The 19,232-nt window shown below is 43.4% G+C and overlaps 1 protein-coding gene across 2 annotated transcripts; it reads left to right on the top strand.

The window, feature by feature from the left end:
• Window positions 1-2,150: 2,150 nt before the first annotated feature.
• On the top strand, window positions 2,151-19,162 carry LOC139409330 (5'-AMP-activated protein kinase catalytic subunit alpha-2-like). Of its 2 annotated transcripts, none has more exons than XM_071154307.1 (11): window positions 2,151-2,394; window positions 4,676-4,817; window positions 7,822-7,915; window positions 9,729-9,873; window positions 10,413-10,500; window positions 12,861-13,085; window positions 13,246-13,408; window positions 13,916-14,098; window positions 14,367-14,522; window positions 15,458-15,584; window positions 15,887-19,162. In XM_071154307.1, the coding sequence occupies exons 1-11, from the start codon at window positions 2,295-2,297 to the stop codon at window positions 16,141-16,143; spliced, it is 1,680 nt and encodes a 559-aa protein (XP_071010408.1). In that variant the 5' UTR covers window positions 2,151-2,294; the 3' UTR covers window positions 16,144-19,162. The 2 variants fall into 2 exon arrangements, with proteins under 2 accessions (XP_071010408.1, XP_071010409.1); XM_071154308.1 differs by having other exon boundaries at window positions 2,284-2,387; window positions 15,887-19,159.
• Window positions 19,163-19,232: the final 70 nt, after the last annotated feature.

Genomic DNA, 19,232 nt, shown 5'->3' with positions numbered 1-19,232 from the left:
CTGACACCGCCTGGTATAGAGGTCCTGGATGGAAGGAAGCTCAACCCCAGTGATGTACTTGGCCATAAGCACTACCCTCTGTGGCGCCTTGCAGTCGGATGCCAAGCAGTTGCCATACCAAGCGGTGATCCATTATCCCAAGAGGTCCAAACCTGATGACAAGGTCTCTGGTGTCATACTGCAATGTTCTTGAAGCCACTGCACTTAACCTGTCCTGCCTAGATTCAAATTAAAACACCAGCAGTCATCACCAAAAAAATAGAGATTGTCTGTGTGTGTAGAGTAATAGTTGAGAGTTCAGTTTAGAAAACGCAGATGTCTTTTACCTATCTGCATATTGAGGGTTTCGCCTGTCTGTCTGCCTGTCTGTTGTTGAAAGTTAAATGTATAGTCTTGGCCAAAAGTTTTGAGAATGACACAAATATTAATTTCCACAATGTTTAAAGGCATTGTTCGTCACCAAACTGTTCCTGGATGGTTGGGAGAAGTTGCTCTCGGAGGATGTGTTGGTACCATTCTTTATTCATGGCTGTGTTCTTAGGCAAAATTATGAGTGAGCCCACTCCCTTGGCTGAGAAGCAACCCACACATGAATGGTCTCAGGATGCTTTACTGTTGGCATGACACAGGACTGATGGTAGCGCTCACCTTGTCTTCTCCGAACAAGCTTTTTTCCAGATGCCCCAAACAATCGGAAAGGGGATTCATCAGAGAAAATGACTTTACCCCAGTCCTCAGCAGTCCAATCCCTGTACCTTTTGCGGAAAATCAGTCTGTCCCTAATGTTTTTCCTGGAGAGAAGTGGCTTCTTTGCTGCCCTTCTTGACACCAGGCCATCCTCCAAAAGTTTTTGGCTCACTGCGTGCAGATGCACTCACACCTGCCTGCTGCCATTCCTGAGCAAGCTTTGTACTGGTGGTGCCCCAATCCCGCAGCTGAATCAACTTTAGGAGACGGTCCTGGCTCTTGCTGGACTTTCTTGGGCGCCCTGAAGCCTTCTTTACAACAATTGAACTGCTCTCCTTGAAGTTCTTGATGATCCAATAAATGGTTGATTTAGGTGCAATCTTACTGGCAGCAATATCCTTGCCTCTGAAGCCCTTTTTGTGCAAAGCAATGATGATGGCACGTGTTTCCTTGCAGGTAACCACAGTTGACAGAGGAAGAATAATGGTTCCAAGCACCACCCTCTTTTGAAGCTTCCAGTCTGTTATTCAAACTCAATCAGCATGACAGTGATCTCCAGCCTTGTCCTCGTCAACACTCACACCTGTGCTAATGAGAGAATCACTGACATGATGTCAGCTGGTCCTTTTGTGGCAGGGCTGAAATGCAGTGGAAATGTTTCTGGGGGATTCAGTTCATTTGCATGGCAAAGAGGGACTTTGCAATTAATTGCAATTCCTCTGATCACTCTTCATAACATTCTGGAGTATCTGCAAATTGCCATCATGCAAACTGAGGCAGCAGACTTTGTGAAAATTAATATTTGTGCCATTCTCAAAAGTTTTGGCCATGACTGTAGTGTTGTCTTCTGTCTGTCAGTGCGCCTCATAGACATAGAGAGGAGCAGTGGTCCCAGGCACAAAAGTGTTACTGATGAACACCAATGAGTATAGGAGGCCAGGGGATCAACACTGAGCTCTGTCTGACATCTAGTGGTAGAAACACTCAACTGTGCCCTTGTTTAGAAAAAAAAATCCAACTGTACACTGTTCAGAAACAACCCCTCTTTTCCAATCTGGACAAATTAGTGATGTTTTTCTCCCTAAGTTAATTGATTGGCCAGAGAGTCCACTCACTGGTGCCCCAGGTCTGATTTGATTAGAGAGAAAGCAGAATGCAAAACATCAGTAGCCTGGGCCTACTGCTGGCCTTGAAGGCCAGATGTCAGCATTCCTTAACTAGCGTTTCTTGATGAGGCACTGAGTTTATGGGAACGTAAATGTAACTATGGCGAGAGAACCAGGGCAATAACAATACTGTAGTATAGGACAGTATGTAATAACAGGCTACATTAATTATCTTACATTATGCCTAGAATAAATTACATGATCTGTAATTGATTTCTGACCCAATATTTGACAAGGCCCAGGCATATTTAACAAAAAAAAGCCTATATCTATAGGCTTCTCCTCCCCTCGCGCAATAGAGCTCCACGGTAGAGCGCTGTTGATATTCGAGATGAGAGTAGTTGGCTTGTCCAGTGTCCCGCGGACACACCTCCCCCGCACGTCGCGCTCGGCAGCCAGCGCACAGAGCAGAGAGCTCAAGCCTACCGGAGCCGTTTAAAGATGGCAGAACGACAGCAGAAACACGAAGGCGGCCGAGTGAAGATCGGACATTATCTTCTCGGAGACACTCTGGGCGTCGGCACCTTCGGCAAAGTAAAGAGTTAAGTCGCGTGCTTGTCAACTGTCATGTCGTGGGGACGTTTGCTGTTATTGAGTGTAAATACTCGTAGCCTGTGTTTTCGCCCCCAACTCTGTGGTGGGCTATTTAGATAGCTAGGCGAAGTACGTAGCTTTGGCTGCGTGGTTACGAATAGGCTAGAATATATTAAGGTTGTCTTCGTTTGTGTAGAGAATGTGGTTTGTTTAAGGTTAATTCTTCCAGCAGCATAGCATACCCTCCTGACCAGTCTCATCAGTAATGATAGGATTTATATGGATAATTAGGCTACCTTCGGCAACAATGATGGTGTAAACAAACAACTCGCACGTAATTGTAACGTCTGACCTTCAGTGAATGTCGAAGGTTGACTTTGCTAGTGGCAGTAGACCTTTAAACTTGTCTTGTGGCTATGGACATTTTAAAACTAAAATAAACCGTAACGTCATAGCTAAATAGTGCTCATCATCACCAGTATTCCTCAATCAAATCATGGTGTGAATTATCCCATGGCATGGACAGAATGAGCATTTAGAACGCCTCATTAAATGACCTCGTCTTCCCCTCAGCAGTCTCAACTTGACCTTGTCGAATGCAGACCCCACTCGAGAATCCTCCCCTTCCTCTCCCACTGCGCTGCAAGTGGTGTGTTAGATTTGAGACATTAGTAGGAGAGTAACCAGCTACTAGCCAACAATACGTGTTTATTCTTTGTTACAGACAGACAATATTGTTACAGACGGCCAATAACCGTGTGGCTACAGACAGACTATAATAATGTTAATACAACGTGACAGACAGGTCGCACATGACTTATTCACCTTGTAGTTAATGTGTGTAGGCTTTAGGCTTACTGTAATTGGTGTGTTGTCTTTAACCTGTTTAACTGAATGTTACTTACTGTTGTGAACAGATATAGCTAGTCCAGTAATGTGGAAATAGAGATGTTCTGACTCATGTCAAGTTGACTACTATGAAACAGCCACGATTCTGTTCTTTATCAGGCAATAAATGTTTAGCTGAGTAGTATACACATTACAGCACACATTTCCCTAGCTGTCGAAAAAAAAAAGCTTCTATGTCCGTATGCAGTGTTTTCAGCGGTTACATTCGCCCACATTTGGCTCCATGTGAATTACAATTCCAACGCGGTGTTTTAACGTTTCGAAAAGTCAACAATAATCGCTTTCAAACCGGTTCTCGAAACATATGCGGATATGTCCCTTATCTTTCATATCAGAGAGAAAGAATCCAGTGCCTCGTTAGTTTACACACTTGTTTGGAGCGCGCTAGATAGCTAATTACACAGGTTTTTACACTGAACAAAAATATAAACGCAACATGCAACAATTTGAAAGATTTGGCTGATTTACAGTTCATATGTCAATCAGTCAATTTAAATAAATTCATTAGACCATAATATATAGATTTCACATAACTGGAAATACAGTTATGCATCACAGAGACCAGTTATGGTCACAGAGACCTTTAAAAAAGTAGGGCTGTGGATCAGAAAACCAGTCAGTATCTGGTGTGACCACCATTTGTCTTGCGTGGCACATCTCCTTCTCATATAGTTGATCAGGCTTTAATTGTGTCCTGTGGAATGTTGTCCGACTTCTCTTATTAAATGGCATCCCAAACATACTTAGGTAGTGACATGTCTGGTGAGTATGCAGACCATGGAAGAACTGGAACCTTTTCAGCTTCCATGAATTGTGTACACATCCTTGCAACATGGGGCCTTGCATTATCATGCTGATGGAGGAATAGGCCTCATGATCTCGTCACGGTATCTGTGCATTGAAATTACCATCGATAAAATGCAATTATGTTCACTGTCCATAGTTCATTTCCTGCCCATACCATAACCCCACCGCAACCATGGTGCACTATGTTCATAATGTTGACATTTGAAAACCGTTTGCCCACACAATACAGTTCAAACTGGGATTTATTCTGGGATTTATTCGTGAAGAGGACACCTTTCAGGTGGATGGATTATCTTGGCAAAGGAGAAATGCTCACTAATGGATGTAAACAAATTTGTGCAAAACATTTTAGATAAAAAAGCTTTTTGTGTGTATGGAACATTTCCGGGATCTTTTATTTCAGCTCATGAATCATGGGACCAACACTTTACATGTTGCGTTTTATATTTTTGTTCAGTGTATATATGTGTCCCATCAGCACAATTTGTGCCTTATAGCCTACATTGCAGCAATTGAACAGAAACATTCTAGTTGGTTAATGTGTGTTTCTGTCTGTCCTGTCTGTCTGGTAGTTGGAGAGCACCAGTTGACAGGTCATAAGGTGGCAGTGAAGATCCTGAACAGACAGAAAATCAGGAGTCTGGACGTGGTGGGCAAGATCAAACGAGAAATACAGAACCTCAAACTATTCAGACACCCTCATATCATCAAACTGTGAGTACAACATACACACACATAGACTCAGTGTTTGTTTAGGGGGGGGGGAGTGATGCATTAGCCTAAATTTAAACTGACAAAAGCACATATCACAGCATATTACAGGTCGCAGAGTGATCTACCATTTTTGGGTTGGAGAATGACTGTGAGAAGCTCAGTTCTGGTGACTTTTAAAAATGATATCCTACTCCAATGAAGGAAAAATATACAGTTGAAGTCGAAAGTTGACATACACCTTAGCCAAATACATTTAAACTTAGTTTTTCACAATTCCTGACATTTAATCCTAGTAAAAAGTCCATGTCTTAGGATCACCACTTAATTTTAAGAATGTGAAATGTCAGAATAATAGTTGAGAGAGTGATTTATTTCAGCTTTTATTTCTTTCATCACATTCTCAGTGGGTCAGATGTTTACATACACTTAATTAGTATTTGGTAGCATTGCCTTTAAATTGCTTAACTTGGATCCAACGTTTCGGGTAGCCTTCCACAAGCTTCCTACAATAAGCTGGGTGAATTTTGGCCCATTCCTCCTGACAGAGCTGGTGTAACTGAGTCAGGTTTGTAGGCCTCCTTGCTCGCTTACGCTTTTTCAGTTCTGCCCACACATTTTCTGTAGGATTGAGGTCAGGGTTTGTGATGGCCATTCCAATACTTTGACTTTGTTGTCCTGAAGCCATTTTGCCACAACTTTAGAAGTACGCTTGGGGTCATTGTCCATTTGGAAGACCCATTTGCAACCAAGCTTTAACTTCCTGACTGATGTCTTGAGATGTTGCTTCAATATATCCACATAATTGTCCTGCCTCATGATGCCATCTATTTTGTTTAGTGCACCAGTCCCTCCTGCAGCTAAGCACCCCCACAACTTGATGCTGCCACCTCCGTGCTTCACGGTTGGGATGGTGTTCTTCGGCTTGCAAGCCTCCCCCTTTTTTCTCCAAACATAACAATGGTCATTATCGCCAAACAGTTCTATTTTTGTTGCAAACCGTTGCTTCTTCCTTTCTGAGCGGCCTTTCAGGTTATGTCGATATAGGACTCGTTTTACTGTAGATATAGATACTTTTGTACCTGTTTCCTCCAGCATATTCAAATGTCCTTTGCTGTTGTTCTGGAATTGATTTGCACTTTTCGCAGCAAAGTACGTTCATCTCTAGGAGACCGACTGCGTCTCCTTCCTGAGTGGTATGACGGCTGTGTGGGCCCATGGTGTTTATACTTGCGTACTATTGTTTGTACAGATGAACGTGGTACCTTCAGGCGTTTGGAAATTGCTCCCAAGGATGAACCAGTGGACGTCTACAACAAAAAATTCTGAGGTCTTGGCTGATTTCTTTTGATTTTCCCATGATGTCAAGCAGAGGCACTGAGTTTGAAGGTAGGCCTTAAAATACATCCACAGGTAGACCTCCAATAGGCTAATTGACATCATTTGAGTCAATCTGAAGCTTCTAAAGTCATGACATCATTTTCTGGAATTTTCCAAGCTGTTTAAGGCACAGTCAACTTAGTGTATATAAACTTCTGACCCACTGGAATTGTGATGCAGTGAATTCTAAGTGAAATAATCTGTCTGTAAACAATTGTTGGAAAAATGACTTGTGTCATGCACAAATTAGATGTCCCAACTGACTTGCCAAAACTATAGTTTGTTTTAACAAGAAATTTGTGGAGTGGTTGAAAAAACAGTTTTAATGACTCCAACCTAAGTGCATGTAACCTCCGACTTCAACTGTATATATGCTAACACATGATGCTGACACTATAATTGCCCCCTCTAGAAATGAGCCCAATATAACTTATTAGTCCATATGATCAGGCAGGTGTGTTATTTAGCAATAATTATTATCGCCTGATGTAGCCCACCTGATGCAGCATAGTGGCTATAAATAAATGGGCTGAGGGTTGCCCCATGTACCGCATTGGGCTAGTCATTACCTAGCTCACAAACTCTAAATTCTAAACATTAGGCTATCTTATTGCAAGTTGTAGCAACATATTGATGACTTGAAATTCCACCCAAAGAAAAACATTGCACTGGCACTCAGCCAACCAAGGATCACCTTTCTACTGTGAATATAATGTAGGCTGACCTGTTAAACCTGGCATGTTACATTTAGCCTCAGTCTTCCCTGTGCATTCAACGCCATTGGCGACCACTAACGCACATAAACCATGTCACTGCTAAAACCGTGTATTTTATTTTTAGGGGTAGATCCGCTTTAATACTGCAGATAGATTGCAGCTTCCATCAATGTAGTTGTCTGCATCATTTCCAATCCCCTATATATTTTTTGTAAATATATACTGTACACTACAGTTCAAAAGTTTGGGGTCACTTAGAAATGTCCTTGTTTTTGAAAGAAGAGCAAATGTTTTTTGTCCATTTAATATAACATCGAATTGATCAGAAATACAGTGTAGACATTGTTAATGTTGTAAATGACTATTGTAGCTGGAAACGGCTGATTTTTGATAGAATATTTACATAGGCGTACAGAGGCCCATTATCAGCAACCATCACTCCTGTGTTCCAATGGCACGTTGTGTTAGCTAATCCAAGTTTTATCATTTTAAAAGGCTAACTGATCATTAGAAAACCCTTGCAATTATATTAGCACAGCTGAAAACTGTTGTTCTGATTGAAGAAGCAATAAAAATTTGAATGCGCCTCGAGGAATATTATTTTTCTCGCATCGAATGTCTTTCGCTCTCTTTCTCTAGCTCTCTCCAGCTTTCTCTCTCTCTCTCTGGGAGTGTTAATTTTAGGGTTAGGCCACAGTGACAGTGTGAGCTATGGTAGACATTTGTTGGCTGCTCTCAGAACAGTGTAATGAAATGACAGACTTTCAGCCTTTCCCAATGTATTCAGCACAATAGCCCCTGTCTGTGTGAGAGAAGGAAGGAAACGAAAGAGAACAAGTGTATTTCTGACATTTCTCCTGAGTATTTAAGTGTGTGTGTGTGTGTGTGTGTGTGTGCGTGTGTGTGTGTAGGTACCAGGTGATCAGTACGCCTACAGATTTCTTCATGGTGATGGAGTATGTCTCAGGAGGAGAGCTGTTTGACTACATCTGCAAACACGGACGGGTGATGTATGAAATTGTATTTGTCACATCCGCCAAATTTGTATTTATTATGGATCCCCATTAGATCCCCACTGCCAAAGCAGCAGCTACTCTTCCTGGGGTCCAGCAAAATGAAGGCAGTTTATACAATTTTAAAACATTACAATACATTCACAGATTTTACAACACACTGTGTGCCCTCAGGCCCCTACTCCACCACTACCACATATCTACATTACTACATCCGTGCGTGTGTGTGCATGTGTCTGTGTCAATGTTTGTGTTGCTTCACAGTCCCCGCTGTTCCATAAGGTGTTTTTTTACCTGGTTTTTAAAATCTAATTTTACTGCTTGTGTCAGTTACTTGATGTGGAATAGAGTTCCATGTAGTCATGGCTCTATGTAGTACTGTGTGCCTCCCATAGTCTGTTCTGGACTTGGAGACTTTGAAGAGACCTCTTGTGGCATGTCTTGTGGGGTATGCATGGGTGTCCAAGCTGTGTGCCAGTAGTTTGCATTCAACATCTCATAAATAAAAGTAGTGACATGCATATTATTAATATTAGCTCTGTGTGCATCCAAGGGCCAGCCATGCTGCCCTGTTCTGAGCTAATAGCAAAATTTTTTTTTGTGGCACCTGACAACACGACTGAACAGTAGTCAAGGTGTGACAAAACTAGGGCCTGTAGGAACTGCCTTGTTGATTGTGTTGTTAAGAAGGCAGAGCATCACTTTGTTATAGACAGACTTCTCCCCATCTTAGCTACTATTGTATCAATATGTCTTGACCATGACAGTTTACAATCTAGTGTTACTCCAATCAGTTTAGTCATCTCAACTTGCTAAATTTCCACATGATTTATTACAAGATTTAGTTGAGGTTTAGGGTTTAGTGAGTGTGTTGTTCCAAATACAATGCTTTTAGTTTTAGAGACAAAATACAACAGGTATTACAATGAAATGCTTACTTAAAAGCCCTTAACCAGCAATACAGTTAAGAAAAAATAAGTGTTAAAGGATTTACTAAATAAACTGAAGTAAACAAATAAAAATAGAAAAATAACAAATAATTAAAGAGCAACAACAAAATACCAGTAACGGCTCTATATACAGGGGGTTAATTGAGGTAATATGTACATGTAGGTAGAGGTAAAGTGACTGAATAGATAATAAACAGAGTAGCAGGAGTGTATAAATGGGGGAGAGGGGGGTTAATGCGAATAGTCTGGGTAACTATTTGATTAGCTGTTCAGGAGTCTTATGACTTGGGGGGTAGAAGCTGTTAAGAAGCCTTTTGAACCTAGACTTGGTGCTCTGGAACCACTTGCCGTGCGGTAGCAGAGAGAACAGTCTATGACTGCGGTGGCTAGAGTCTTTGGCAATTTTTAGGGTCTTTTTAGGGTAGTCCTCTGTAGTGCCCTGCGGTCGGAGTTGGAGCAGTTGCCATACCAGCCGGTGATGCAACCAGTCAGGATGCTCTCGATGGTGCAGCTGTAGAACTTTTTGAGGATCTGAGAACCCATGCCAAATCTTTTCATTATCAGGAGGGGGAATAGGTGTTGCCGTGCCCTCTTCACGACTGCCTTGGTGTGTTTGGACCATGACAGTTCGTTGGTGATGTGGACACCAAGAAACTTGAAGCTCTCAACCTTCTCCACTACAGCCCCGTCAATGAAATATACGACTGACTGACTGGACTGTCTGGATTGATTGATTGATAGATATAGACAGAGGCCATTATATGGTGACATTTGTCATAGTGACAGTATGTAGTATCATTAGAATATAATAATCTAGTAACCTCCTACTCTTTACCTCATATTGTGTGTTTTTAGGTAGAAGACAAAGAGGCTCGTCGGTTGTTCCAACAGATCATCTCAGGGGTAGACTACTGCCACAGACACATGGTGGTGCACAGAGACCTCAAACCTGAGAATGTTCTGCTGGACCATTCCAAGAACGCCAAGATAGCTGATTTTGGTATGCTACACACACTCATGCATGTACATAACAAATTGAGTTAGCCACTATATTAGCAGTAGCAAATGTCAAACAAAACCACTTGTCTTTTAGAATATAGTGACACCTATATGACTCTGATTACTCTGGACAGGGGGCTTTGGTGGGGTGCGTGTGTTTGGAGGAAGGGGGTTGTTGCTTAGCAAAAGGCAGGTCTGATATCCACTCTGGCAAGGAGCCCTGTCAGGCCCTGTGTCACTTGATCATAGCGAGAGAAGGGGAGAAAAAGGGGAAGAGCGAGAGAGAGGAGGGAAGAGAGAAGATCCTGGGAGGGTTAGTTAAGGTGAGATAAGGTTAGGGAGAAGTTGATCCGATCAGCGCAGCATGTGTGGAGCTTAGAGGACTGGGTTAGTAAAGCAGAATAAAAACATTACACCGGCCTAGAGACCTAACCATGGCACAACCTAACACTAACCCTCTCTTAACATAGTTCCAAGATAGCTTCAGGAACTTAATATTGAAGATAATGTTGTTAAAAAATGATGTGCTCTGGTTAACAGGGTTGTCAAACATGATGTCAGATGGGGAGTTCCTGAGGACCAGCTGTGGATCTCCCAACTACGCTGCTCCTGAAGTCATCTCTGGAAGGTGTTTTTTAAATGTATATTTCACCTTTATTTAACCAGGTAGGCCAGTTGAGAACAAGTTCTCATTTACAACTGCGACCTGGCCTAGATAAAGCAAAGCAGTGCGACAAACAACACAGAGTTACACATGAAATAAACAAACATACAGTCAATAATACAATAATCAATAATACAATAGAAAAAGTCTATACAGTGTGTGCAAATGAAGTAGGATAAGGTAAGACAATAAATAGGCCATAGTGGCGAAATAATTACAATATAGCAATTAAACACTTGAGTGATAGATGTGCAGAAGATGAATGTGCAAGTAGAGATACTGGGGTGTAAAGGAGCAAAATAAATAACAGCATGGGGATGAGGTAGTTGGATGGTCTATTTACAGATAGGCTATGTACAGGTACAGTGATCTGGTGAGCTTCTCTGACAGCTGGTGCTTAAAGTTAGTGAGGGAGATATGAGTCTCCAGCTTCTGTGATTTTTGCAGTTCGTTCCAGTCATTGGCAACATAGAACTGGAAGGAAAGGCGGCCAAAGGAGGAATTGGCTTTGGTGGTGACCAGTGCAATATACCTGCTGGAGTGCATGCTACGGGTGGGGGCTGCTATGGTGACCAGTGAGCTGAGATAAGGCGGGGCTTTACCTAGCAAAGACTTATAGATGACCTGGAGCCAGTGGGTTTGTCGACGAATATGAAGCGAGGGCAAGCCAACGAGAGCATACAGGTCGCAGTGGTGGGTAGTATATGGGGCTTTAGTGACAAAACGGATGGCACTGTGATAGACTGCATCCAAGTTGCTGAGTAGAGTGTTGCAGGCTATTTTGTAAATGACGTCAAGGATTGGTAGGATAGTCAGTTTTACGAGGGTATGTTTGGCAGCACGAGTGAAAGATGCTTTGTTGCGAAATAGGAAGCCGATTCTAGATTTAATTTTGGATTGGAGATGCTTAATGTGAGTCTGGAAGAACAGTTTATAGCCTAGACACCTAGGTATTTGTAGTTGTCCACATATTCTCAGTCGGAACCGTCCAGAGTAGTGATGCGGGCAGCGATCGTTTGAAGAGCATGCATTTAGTTTTACTTGCATTTAAGAGCAGTTGGAGGCCACAGAAGGACAGTTGGATGGCATTGAAGCACTTCTGGAGGTTAGTTACCACAGTGTCCAAAGAAGGGCCAGAAGTATACAGAATGGTGTCGTCTGCGTAGAGGTGGATCAGAGAATCACCAGCAGCAAGAGGGACATCATTGATGTATACAGAGAAGCGAGTCGGCCCAAGAATTGAACCCTGTGGCACCCCCATAGAGACTGCCAGAGGTCCGGACAACAGGCCCTCCGATTTTGTGTGTTTAGGTTGTACGTATGCAGGTCCTAAGGTTGATACTGTAGGACAGGGGTACTCAAATACTATTTGAGAATGTCCGGACACAAAAATGGCCTAGGTGGCAAAAGTCTGGATGGATATATTGGCATTTATTGGCATAGTAACAAACACCCACCTCGTGACCCATCTGATCTCTCCAGGAATAATCGGACCCTCCGCTACCTGCACCATTTAGATTTCTAACAAACACACACATACACGCGTACTGTCCATGACACAAACTGTTCAGACCTTTCTTGTTGGGAGAGTGAAAAGTTGTAGTTTAAAGCTATTTTCATGCAATTTGACACATTTTGCCATGTTTTATGCGTGTTCATATAATACAAGCTGCTAATGCACTACCAAATTTAGAAATGGCACCTTTTGCATTCTACTATTACAACCTGACCGAGTTCCTTAAAGCTGCAATATGTAACATTTTGGGTGACCTGATCAAATTTACATAGAGCACATAGAACAGATCTACCTTCTATATTTCTTTCTTCTATATTTATTTATTTATTTTTTTACATTTTTTTTTTTTTAAATCACAAAAGTAGTGCACTGGGCCTTTACTAGTCCAGTATTACCAGACCGATATGCAGTCTGTAGCACAGGCAAATAACAATTCCGGGTTCGGATCTGGACCCTGCGGTTTGCCAATTGAGTATGGTTGCTTTAGGATGTTGTGGTGTGATCCTGTATGCTTTGCTTTGGTAACAGGTTATATGCTGGCCCTGAAGTGGATATATGGAGCTGTGGTGTGATCCTGTATGCGTTGCTTTGGTAACAGGTTATATGCTGGCCCTGAAGTGGATATACGGAGCTGTGGTGTGATCCTGTATGCGTTGCTTTGGTAACAGGTTATTTGCTGGCCCTGAAGTGGATATATGGAGCTGTGGTGTGATCCTGTATGCGTTGCTTTGGTAACAGGTTATATGCTGGCCCTGAAGTGGATATATGGAGCTGTGGTGTGATCCTGTATGCGTTGCTTTGGTAACAGGTTATATGCTGGCCCTGAAGTGGATATATGGAGCTGTGGTGTGATCCTGTATGCGTTGCTGTGTGGGACTCTACCCTTTGATGACGAACATGTTCCCACGCTGTTTAAGAAGATCAGAGGGGGCGTGTTCTATATGCCAGAATACCTCACTCGCCCCGTCGCCTCCCTGCTGCTGCTCATGCTGCAGGTTGACCCATTGAAGAGAGCCACCATTAAAGACATTAGGTAACACCTGACCTCTAACCTTCCCTACTGATGATGCTGATGTTTTTAATGGGATAGAACTGGCAAACCTAGCCACATGCTGGTTTGTGTTGGTTCAAGGTTGGTCCAGAGTGAAAGAATAGAAGAATCATGGACAGTAACTTATTTTGTGTGTGTGTAGGGAACATGAGTGGTTTAAGCAGGACCTGCCAGGCTACCTGTTTCCTGAGGACCTGTCTTATGACTCTACGGTTCTGGACGAGGAGGCCGTCAGGGAGGTGTGCGACAAGTTTGAGAGCACCGAGTCTGAGGTGATGTCCAGCCTGTACAGCGGAGACCCCCAGGTACATACTGGACATGTGCAAACAAACATTCTTAGTCATACAGTACACAGACAAACACACTCCCCCTCTCCCTCAACTCTCCTCTCTCCCTCAACTCTCCTCTCTCTCCCTCCCACCTCTCTCCCTCAACTCTCCTCTCTCTCCCTCCCACCTCTCTCCCTCAACTCTCCTCTCTCTCCCTCCCACCTCTCTCCCTCAACTCTCCTCTCTCTCCCTCCCACCTCTCTCCCTCAACTCTCCTCTCTCTCCCTCAACTCTCCTCTCTCTCCCTCCCACCTCTCTCTCCCTCAACTCTCCTCTCTCTCCCTCCCCTCTCTCCCTCCCTCCCCTCTCTCCCTCCCACCTCTCCCTCAACTCTCCTCTCTCTCCCTCCCCTCCCCTCTCTCCCTCAACTCTCCCCTCTCTCCCTCCCACCTCTCTCCCTCCTTTTTCTTGCTCTCTCCCTCGCCTTCCCTCTCTCCTTTCCGCTCTCCTTCTCTCTCTCTGTCTCATTCATTCTCTCTCTAGGACCAGCTGGCGGTAGCATACCATCTAATTATAGATAACCGTCGTATCATGACCCAGGCCAGTGAGTTCTACCTGGCCTCCAGCCCTCCCCAGGGCTCCTTCATGGAGGATGGCATGCCCCTGCCTCCCGGGGTCAAACCACACCCAGAGAGGATGCCCCCCCTGCTGATAGACAGCCCTAAGGCAAGCAGCTGTACTTGGTTCTATTTTATGAACTAATTAAACCGACTATCGTCGTGTCTGTTTATATAAAATCAGATACAATACCTCTAAAGTGTAAACACTTGATGAAGTGCTTCTTCTGTAATAACAGTCTAGCACTCAAAAACAACACTGTTGGAATGTAAATGCAACATTGGCAGTATAGTATATTTGCGTGCAGTCTTGTCCTCATGTATTTGTTGCTGCTTGTTGAGGAAAAGGAAAGATTCTCTCCTCTCTCTGTCTGCAGGCACGCTGCCCGCTGGATGCCCTCAACACCACCAGAGCCAAACCCCTGGCAGTGAAGAAAGCCAAGTGGCACCTGGGCATCAGGAGTCAGAGCAGACCCTATGACATCATGGCTGAGGTCTACAGGGCTATGAGACAGCTACAGTATGACTGGAAGGTGAGGCGCGGTGTGTGTGTATATGGTAAATGTTAAGGTGTGTTGTGTGTGTGTGTGTGTATATGGTACATGTCATGGTGTGTGTATATGGTACATGTTAAGGTGTGTGTGTGTATATGGTACATGTTAAAGTGTGTGTGCGTGTTTTGTGTGTGTGTATATGGTACATGTTAAGGTGTGTGTGTATATGGTACATGTTAAGGTGTGTGTGTATATGGTACATGTTAAGATGTGTGTGTATATGGTACATGTCATGGTGTGTTGTGTGTGTGTGTATATGGTACATGTTACGGTGTGGTGTGTGTGTGTGTGTGTGTATATGGTACATGTTAAGGTGTGTGTGTGTGTATATGGTACATGTTAAGGTGTGTGTGTGTGTGTGTATATGGTACATGTTAAGGTGTGTGTGTGTGTATATGGTACATGTTAAGGTGTGTGTGTGTGTATATGGTACATGTTAAGGTGTGTGTGTGTGTGTGTATATGGTACATGTTAAGGTGTGTGTGTGTGTGTGTATGGTACATGTTAAGGTGTGTGTGTGTGTGTGTGTGTATGGTACATGTTAAGGTGTGTGTGTATGGTACATGTTAAGGTGTGTGTGTGTGTGTGTGTATATGGTACATGTTAAGGTGTGTGTGTGTGTGTATATGGTACATGTTAAGGTGTGTGTGTGTGTGTGTGTGTGTGTGTATATGGTACATGTTAAGGTGTGTGTGTGTGTGTGTGTGTGTATATGGTACATGTTAAGGTGTGTGTGTGTGTGTGTGTATATGGTACATGTTAAGGTGTATATGGTACATGTTAAGGTGTGTGTGTATATGGTACATGTTAAGGTGTGTGTGTGTATATGGTACATGTTAAGGTGTGTGTGTGTGTATATGGTACATGTTACGGTGTGTGTGTATATGGTACATGTTACGGTGTGTTATGTGCAGGTGGTGAACCCCTACCACCTGCGTGTTCGGAGTAAGAACCCAGTAACAGACAACCTGGTGAAGATGAGTCTCCAGCTGTACCAGGTGGACAACAGATCCTACCTGCTGGACTTCAAGAGCATCGATGGTACAACAGCTCTATAACATGACATATGTTATAATATACACCAAAGCAAACTGTCCTTAGATACCTGGGTAAACCGTAGTAACTGTACTTTTTAAACAGCATTTAGATCTTTCTAATAAGTTTAAAAAGTATAGTTACTACAGTTTACCCAGGTATCTAAGGACAGTTTGCTTTGGTGTGTAACAACAGCATTTAGATTTTCCTGTTATTACAATTGTACAACAATTACTGAGTACAGATGAGTAGCTACAAAAACAAACACTAACCTTTCCTCTCCTTACTGCTCCTTTCCCCCTCTCCAGATGACATCATGGAGGCAGTAGGATTTAAGTCAGGTTCTTCCACCCCTCAGAGGTCAGGCTCCACTGCAGGGCTCCATAGACCCAGACTCAGTGTGGACTCAGCCTTACCTGCCGTGGATCTCCCCCAGCTCAGCTCCTCCCTGCCTGGGTCACTGTGCACCAGCGCTGCCCTCATCACCTCCACCCCGCACCAGGGCAGCCACACCATGGACTTCTTTGAGATGTGTGCCAGTCTCATCACCACACTGGCCCGCTAGAGAAGGTTAACCCCGCTGGATAACGTGAAGTCAGGAAAACTCCAGGTCCTACTTGCATAACCTCTAAAACAGAACCCTGCCCTGAGCCTTGTAGTTAGACAGTTTGATATCGATGTGATCCTGGCCTAAGTTTAGTAGAGCACTGTCCGCCTAACCACATATCTAGGGTCAGTTGTGTGTTGTTACCTCCCTATGTTATAGGTTTGGGCTGGGCCTGGGAAACTGATTCTAGATCTGTGGTTAGGCTTCCTGTCTGTCGAGAGCCAGTCTTGCCATGGGAAAGGTTAGGGGTTAGAGATCAAACTTGCTGGGGCAGGGTCACGTTAGGTCAAATCTACTTCATCCCATAGACTGTATGGGCAGCTCCTCCCACATTACTCTCAACCTCCAATCAGCTGCGGAATAGCCATCACCATAACAGAATTGCAAACAATTTTAAGCATCCGGTTTTCAGGGATACAGTTAATTCAACTTAGCTTTCTTTTCCGCTGAAAACCGGTTGTGTGAACTCCGCTAAGACATTTATTTTATGCCTACTATGTTAGGTTACACATTTAATTTTTATTTTAAATGGTTTTTATAATGACACAGATTGTTACCCATATATATTTATATTACTATCATTTTGAGGAGATGTTGATTGAATGACATACCAAAACAAATTGTTTTAAAGGTTGTGTGTGTGGTTACTGATTATTGAAGCACTGCTGATGTTTGAAGAGATTTTAGGTGATGAGGTCGTAGAGAGGAGGCTAGCTGACTGGCAATATTGTTCTGTGGATTAGTTGGCATTGATGCTAACGTGGCTACCAGACGGAGGGAGGGAAGTGTGTCTGTAGCGAGCCTCAGAGGACTCTACGGCACGGAACCTTTCTCTAGGTGCCTTAACACAAATGTTGCTTCTAGCTTGGTGGCAATGTTTTGTTTGTAGAAACAGAATGGAAACCATACGTGTGTGTGTAAAGGAGTGACAGACCGGAGCTTGCCATTGATTGGTCAGGAGGAGAAGACATACTGTAGTTTGTCAATAGTTAGTCAGCAGCATACTACCCTGCATACCACTGCTGGCTTGCTTCTGAAGCTAAGCAGGGTTGGTCCTGGTCAGTCCCTGGATGGGAGACCAGATGCTGCTGGAAGTGGTGTTGGAGGGCCAGTAGGAGGCACTCTTTCCTCTGGTCTAAAAAAATAAATATCCCAATTGGGCACACTACCCTGTAGGTTGCTGACTTTCAGATAGGACGTTAAATGGGTGTCCTGACTCTGAGGTCATTAAATATCCCATGGCACTTATCGTAAGAGTGTTAACCTGGTGTCCTGGCTAAATTCCCAATCTGGCCCTTAAACCATCACGGTCACCTAATAACCCCTAGTTTACAATTGGCTCATTCATCCCCCTCTCCCCTGTAACTATTCCCCAGGTTGTTGCTGCAAATGAGAACATGTTCTCAGTCAACTTACCTGGAGAAATAAAGCGACTTGAGATCTGACTAATATAACTATAGGTAGAGCAAGAGAGGGGGAGAGATAGATGTGAGACTACTGACTGATTAGAAGTTGTATAAAATTATTGCATATGTAGCTTTCTGGTCTTTATTTAAGCAATACGCACGAGGTGTGGTATATGGCCAAAGGACTGTTCTTAAGCCTGATGCAGCGCGGAGTGCCTGGATACAGCCATTAGCTGTGGTATATTGGCCATATACCACAAACCCCGAGGCGCCTTTTTGCTAGTAAAAATACCCATGATATACGGTCTGATAACATATCAGCATTCAGGGCTCGAACCACCCAGTTTATAAAATGGAACAAATCTCCCTTTATTTGCCCGGTGGTTTACAGTCTTCAACTCGTGTCTGTCCTGTTCGAGCCAGTGAGGACTGGGCTCTGGCTGATCTGATTCATACTAGTGTGTGTTTGTGTTCTGGTACCATGAAGGTGATCTGTTAGTGTGTTTTGAGCCACAGAGAAAATATCCTAAACCTCTCTTCTATCCTAAGTAGCAGTGAGTGCACTCTGTTCTCTCTGTATGGAGACTATACATTCAATACGGAACCCAGACCTATCTATATTAGATAGATATAGAGCAGTGTTTCCCAAACTCGGTCCTGGGGACCCAAAAGGGAGCACATTTAGTTTTGCCCTAGCGCTAAACATCTGAATCAGCTGTGTAGTGCTAAGGCAAAAAACTAAACTCGCACCCAATAGGGGAAACACTGCTATAGAGTGATGTCACTACAGAGCCTGGTTTGATCCCGGGCTGTATCCCACAACTGGCCGTGATCGGGAGTCCCATAGGGCGGTGCACAATTGGCCCAGCGTCATTCGGGGTAGGCTGTCATTGTAAAATAAGAATTTGTTCTTAACCGACTTGCCTAGTTAAATAAAGACTGTAGCCACTACAGGGCCAGGGAGAAACTCTGCTCCCTGCTGCAAGACTCATGCAATTACCCACAGCAACACCCCTGTTCTCTCTCATACAAGGGGAAGATATTTACACACATCCACTCTACCATTGTAAGGGTTAAGGTGTGTTGTCACTGTCACACCTCCCCCTCAGTCTGTGTTACATGCACTGCATGGTGTTGTTCTGATTTGCACTTTACTGAGAATTTGTCAAACACAATAAACTGACCTATACAGTAGATCGCTGCTTTGAGTTTATGAACCACCAGATCACAACTAGCAGAGCTGGAGGCTAAATGTTACATCTCTTTAATACTTATGGGAAATTCACTGGGCATAAAAAAAATAAGACAAGTCTCATATGGCAGGCATCCTATTCCCTGTGTAGTGCACTACATTTGGCTAACCCTCTGTCACTTAGTTTGACAGGGAATAGGGTGTCATTTGAGACACAGAAGTAGGTGGATACAGTGAGTTGTCCTAGCAATTTCCAACGTAGACACTTGTAAAGATACAGTGGAACCTCAACCAATGGTATCGCATAATTGTCTTTCTATTAAACATTCTGTATAATGCCCTTCATCTCATCCTCCATAACCCTGGACAGACTTCAATCCAAAACCGCGCTATAGTGTCCTTGACATTTAACAGTAATTTCAAATTTAAAGGTAATTGCCGACAACTGC

The sequence above is a fragment of the Oncorhynchus clarkii genome, chromosome 5 (assembly GCF_045791955.1).
Source record: "Oncorhynchus clarkii lewisi isolate Uvic-CL-2024 chromosome 5, UVic_Ocla_1.0, whole genome shotgun sequence".
In the NCBI taxonomy this organism is placed as follows: domain Eukaryota; kingdom Metazoa; phylum Chordata; class Actinopteri; order Salmoniformes; family Salmonidae; genus Oncorhynchus; species Oncorhynchus clarkii.
The sequence above is the reverse complement of the archived record's forward strand: the minus strand, read 5'-3'. Positions and strand labels throughout refer to the sequence as shown.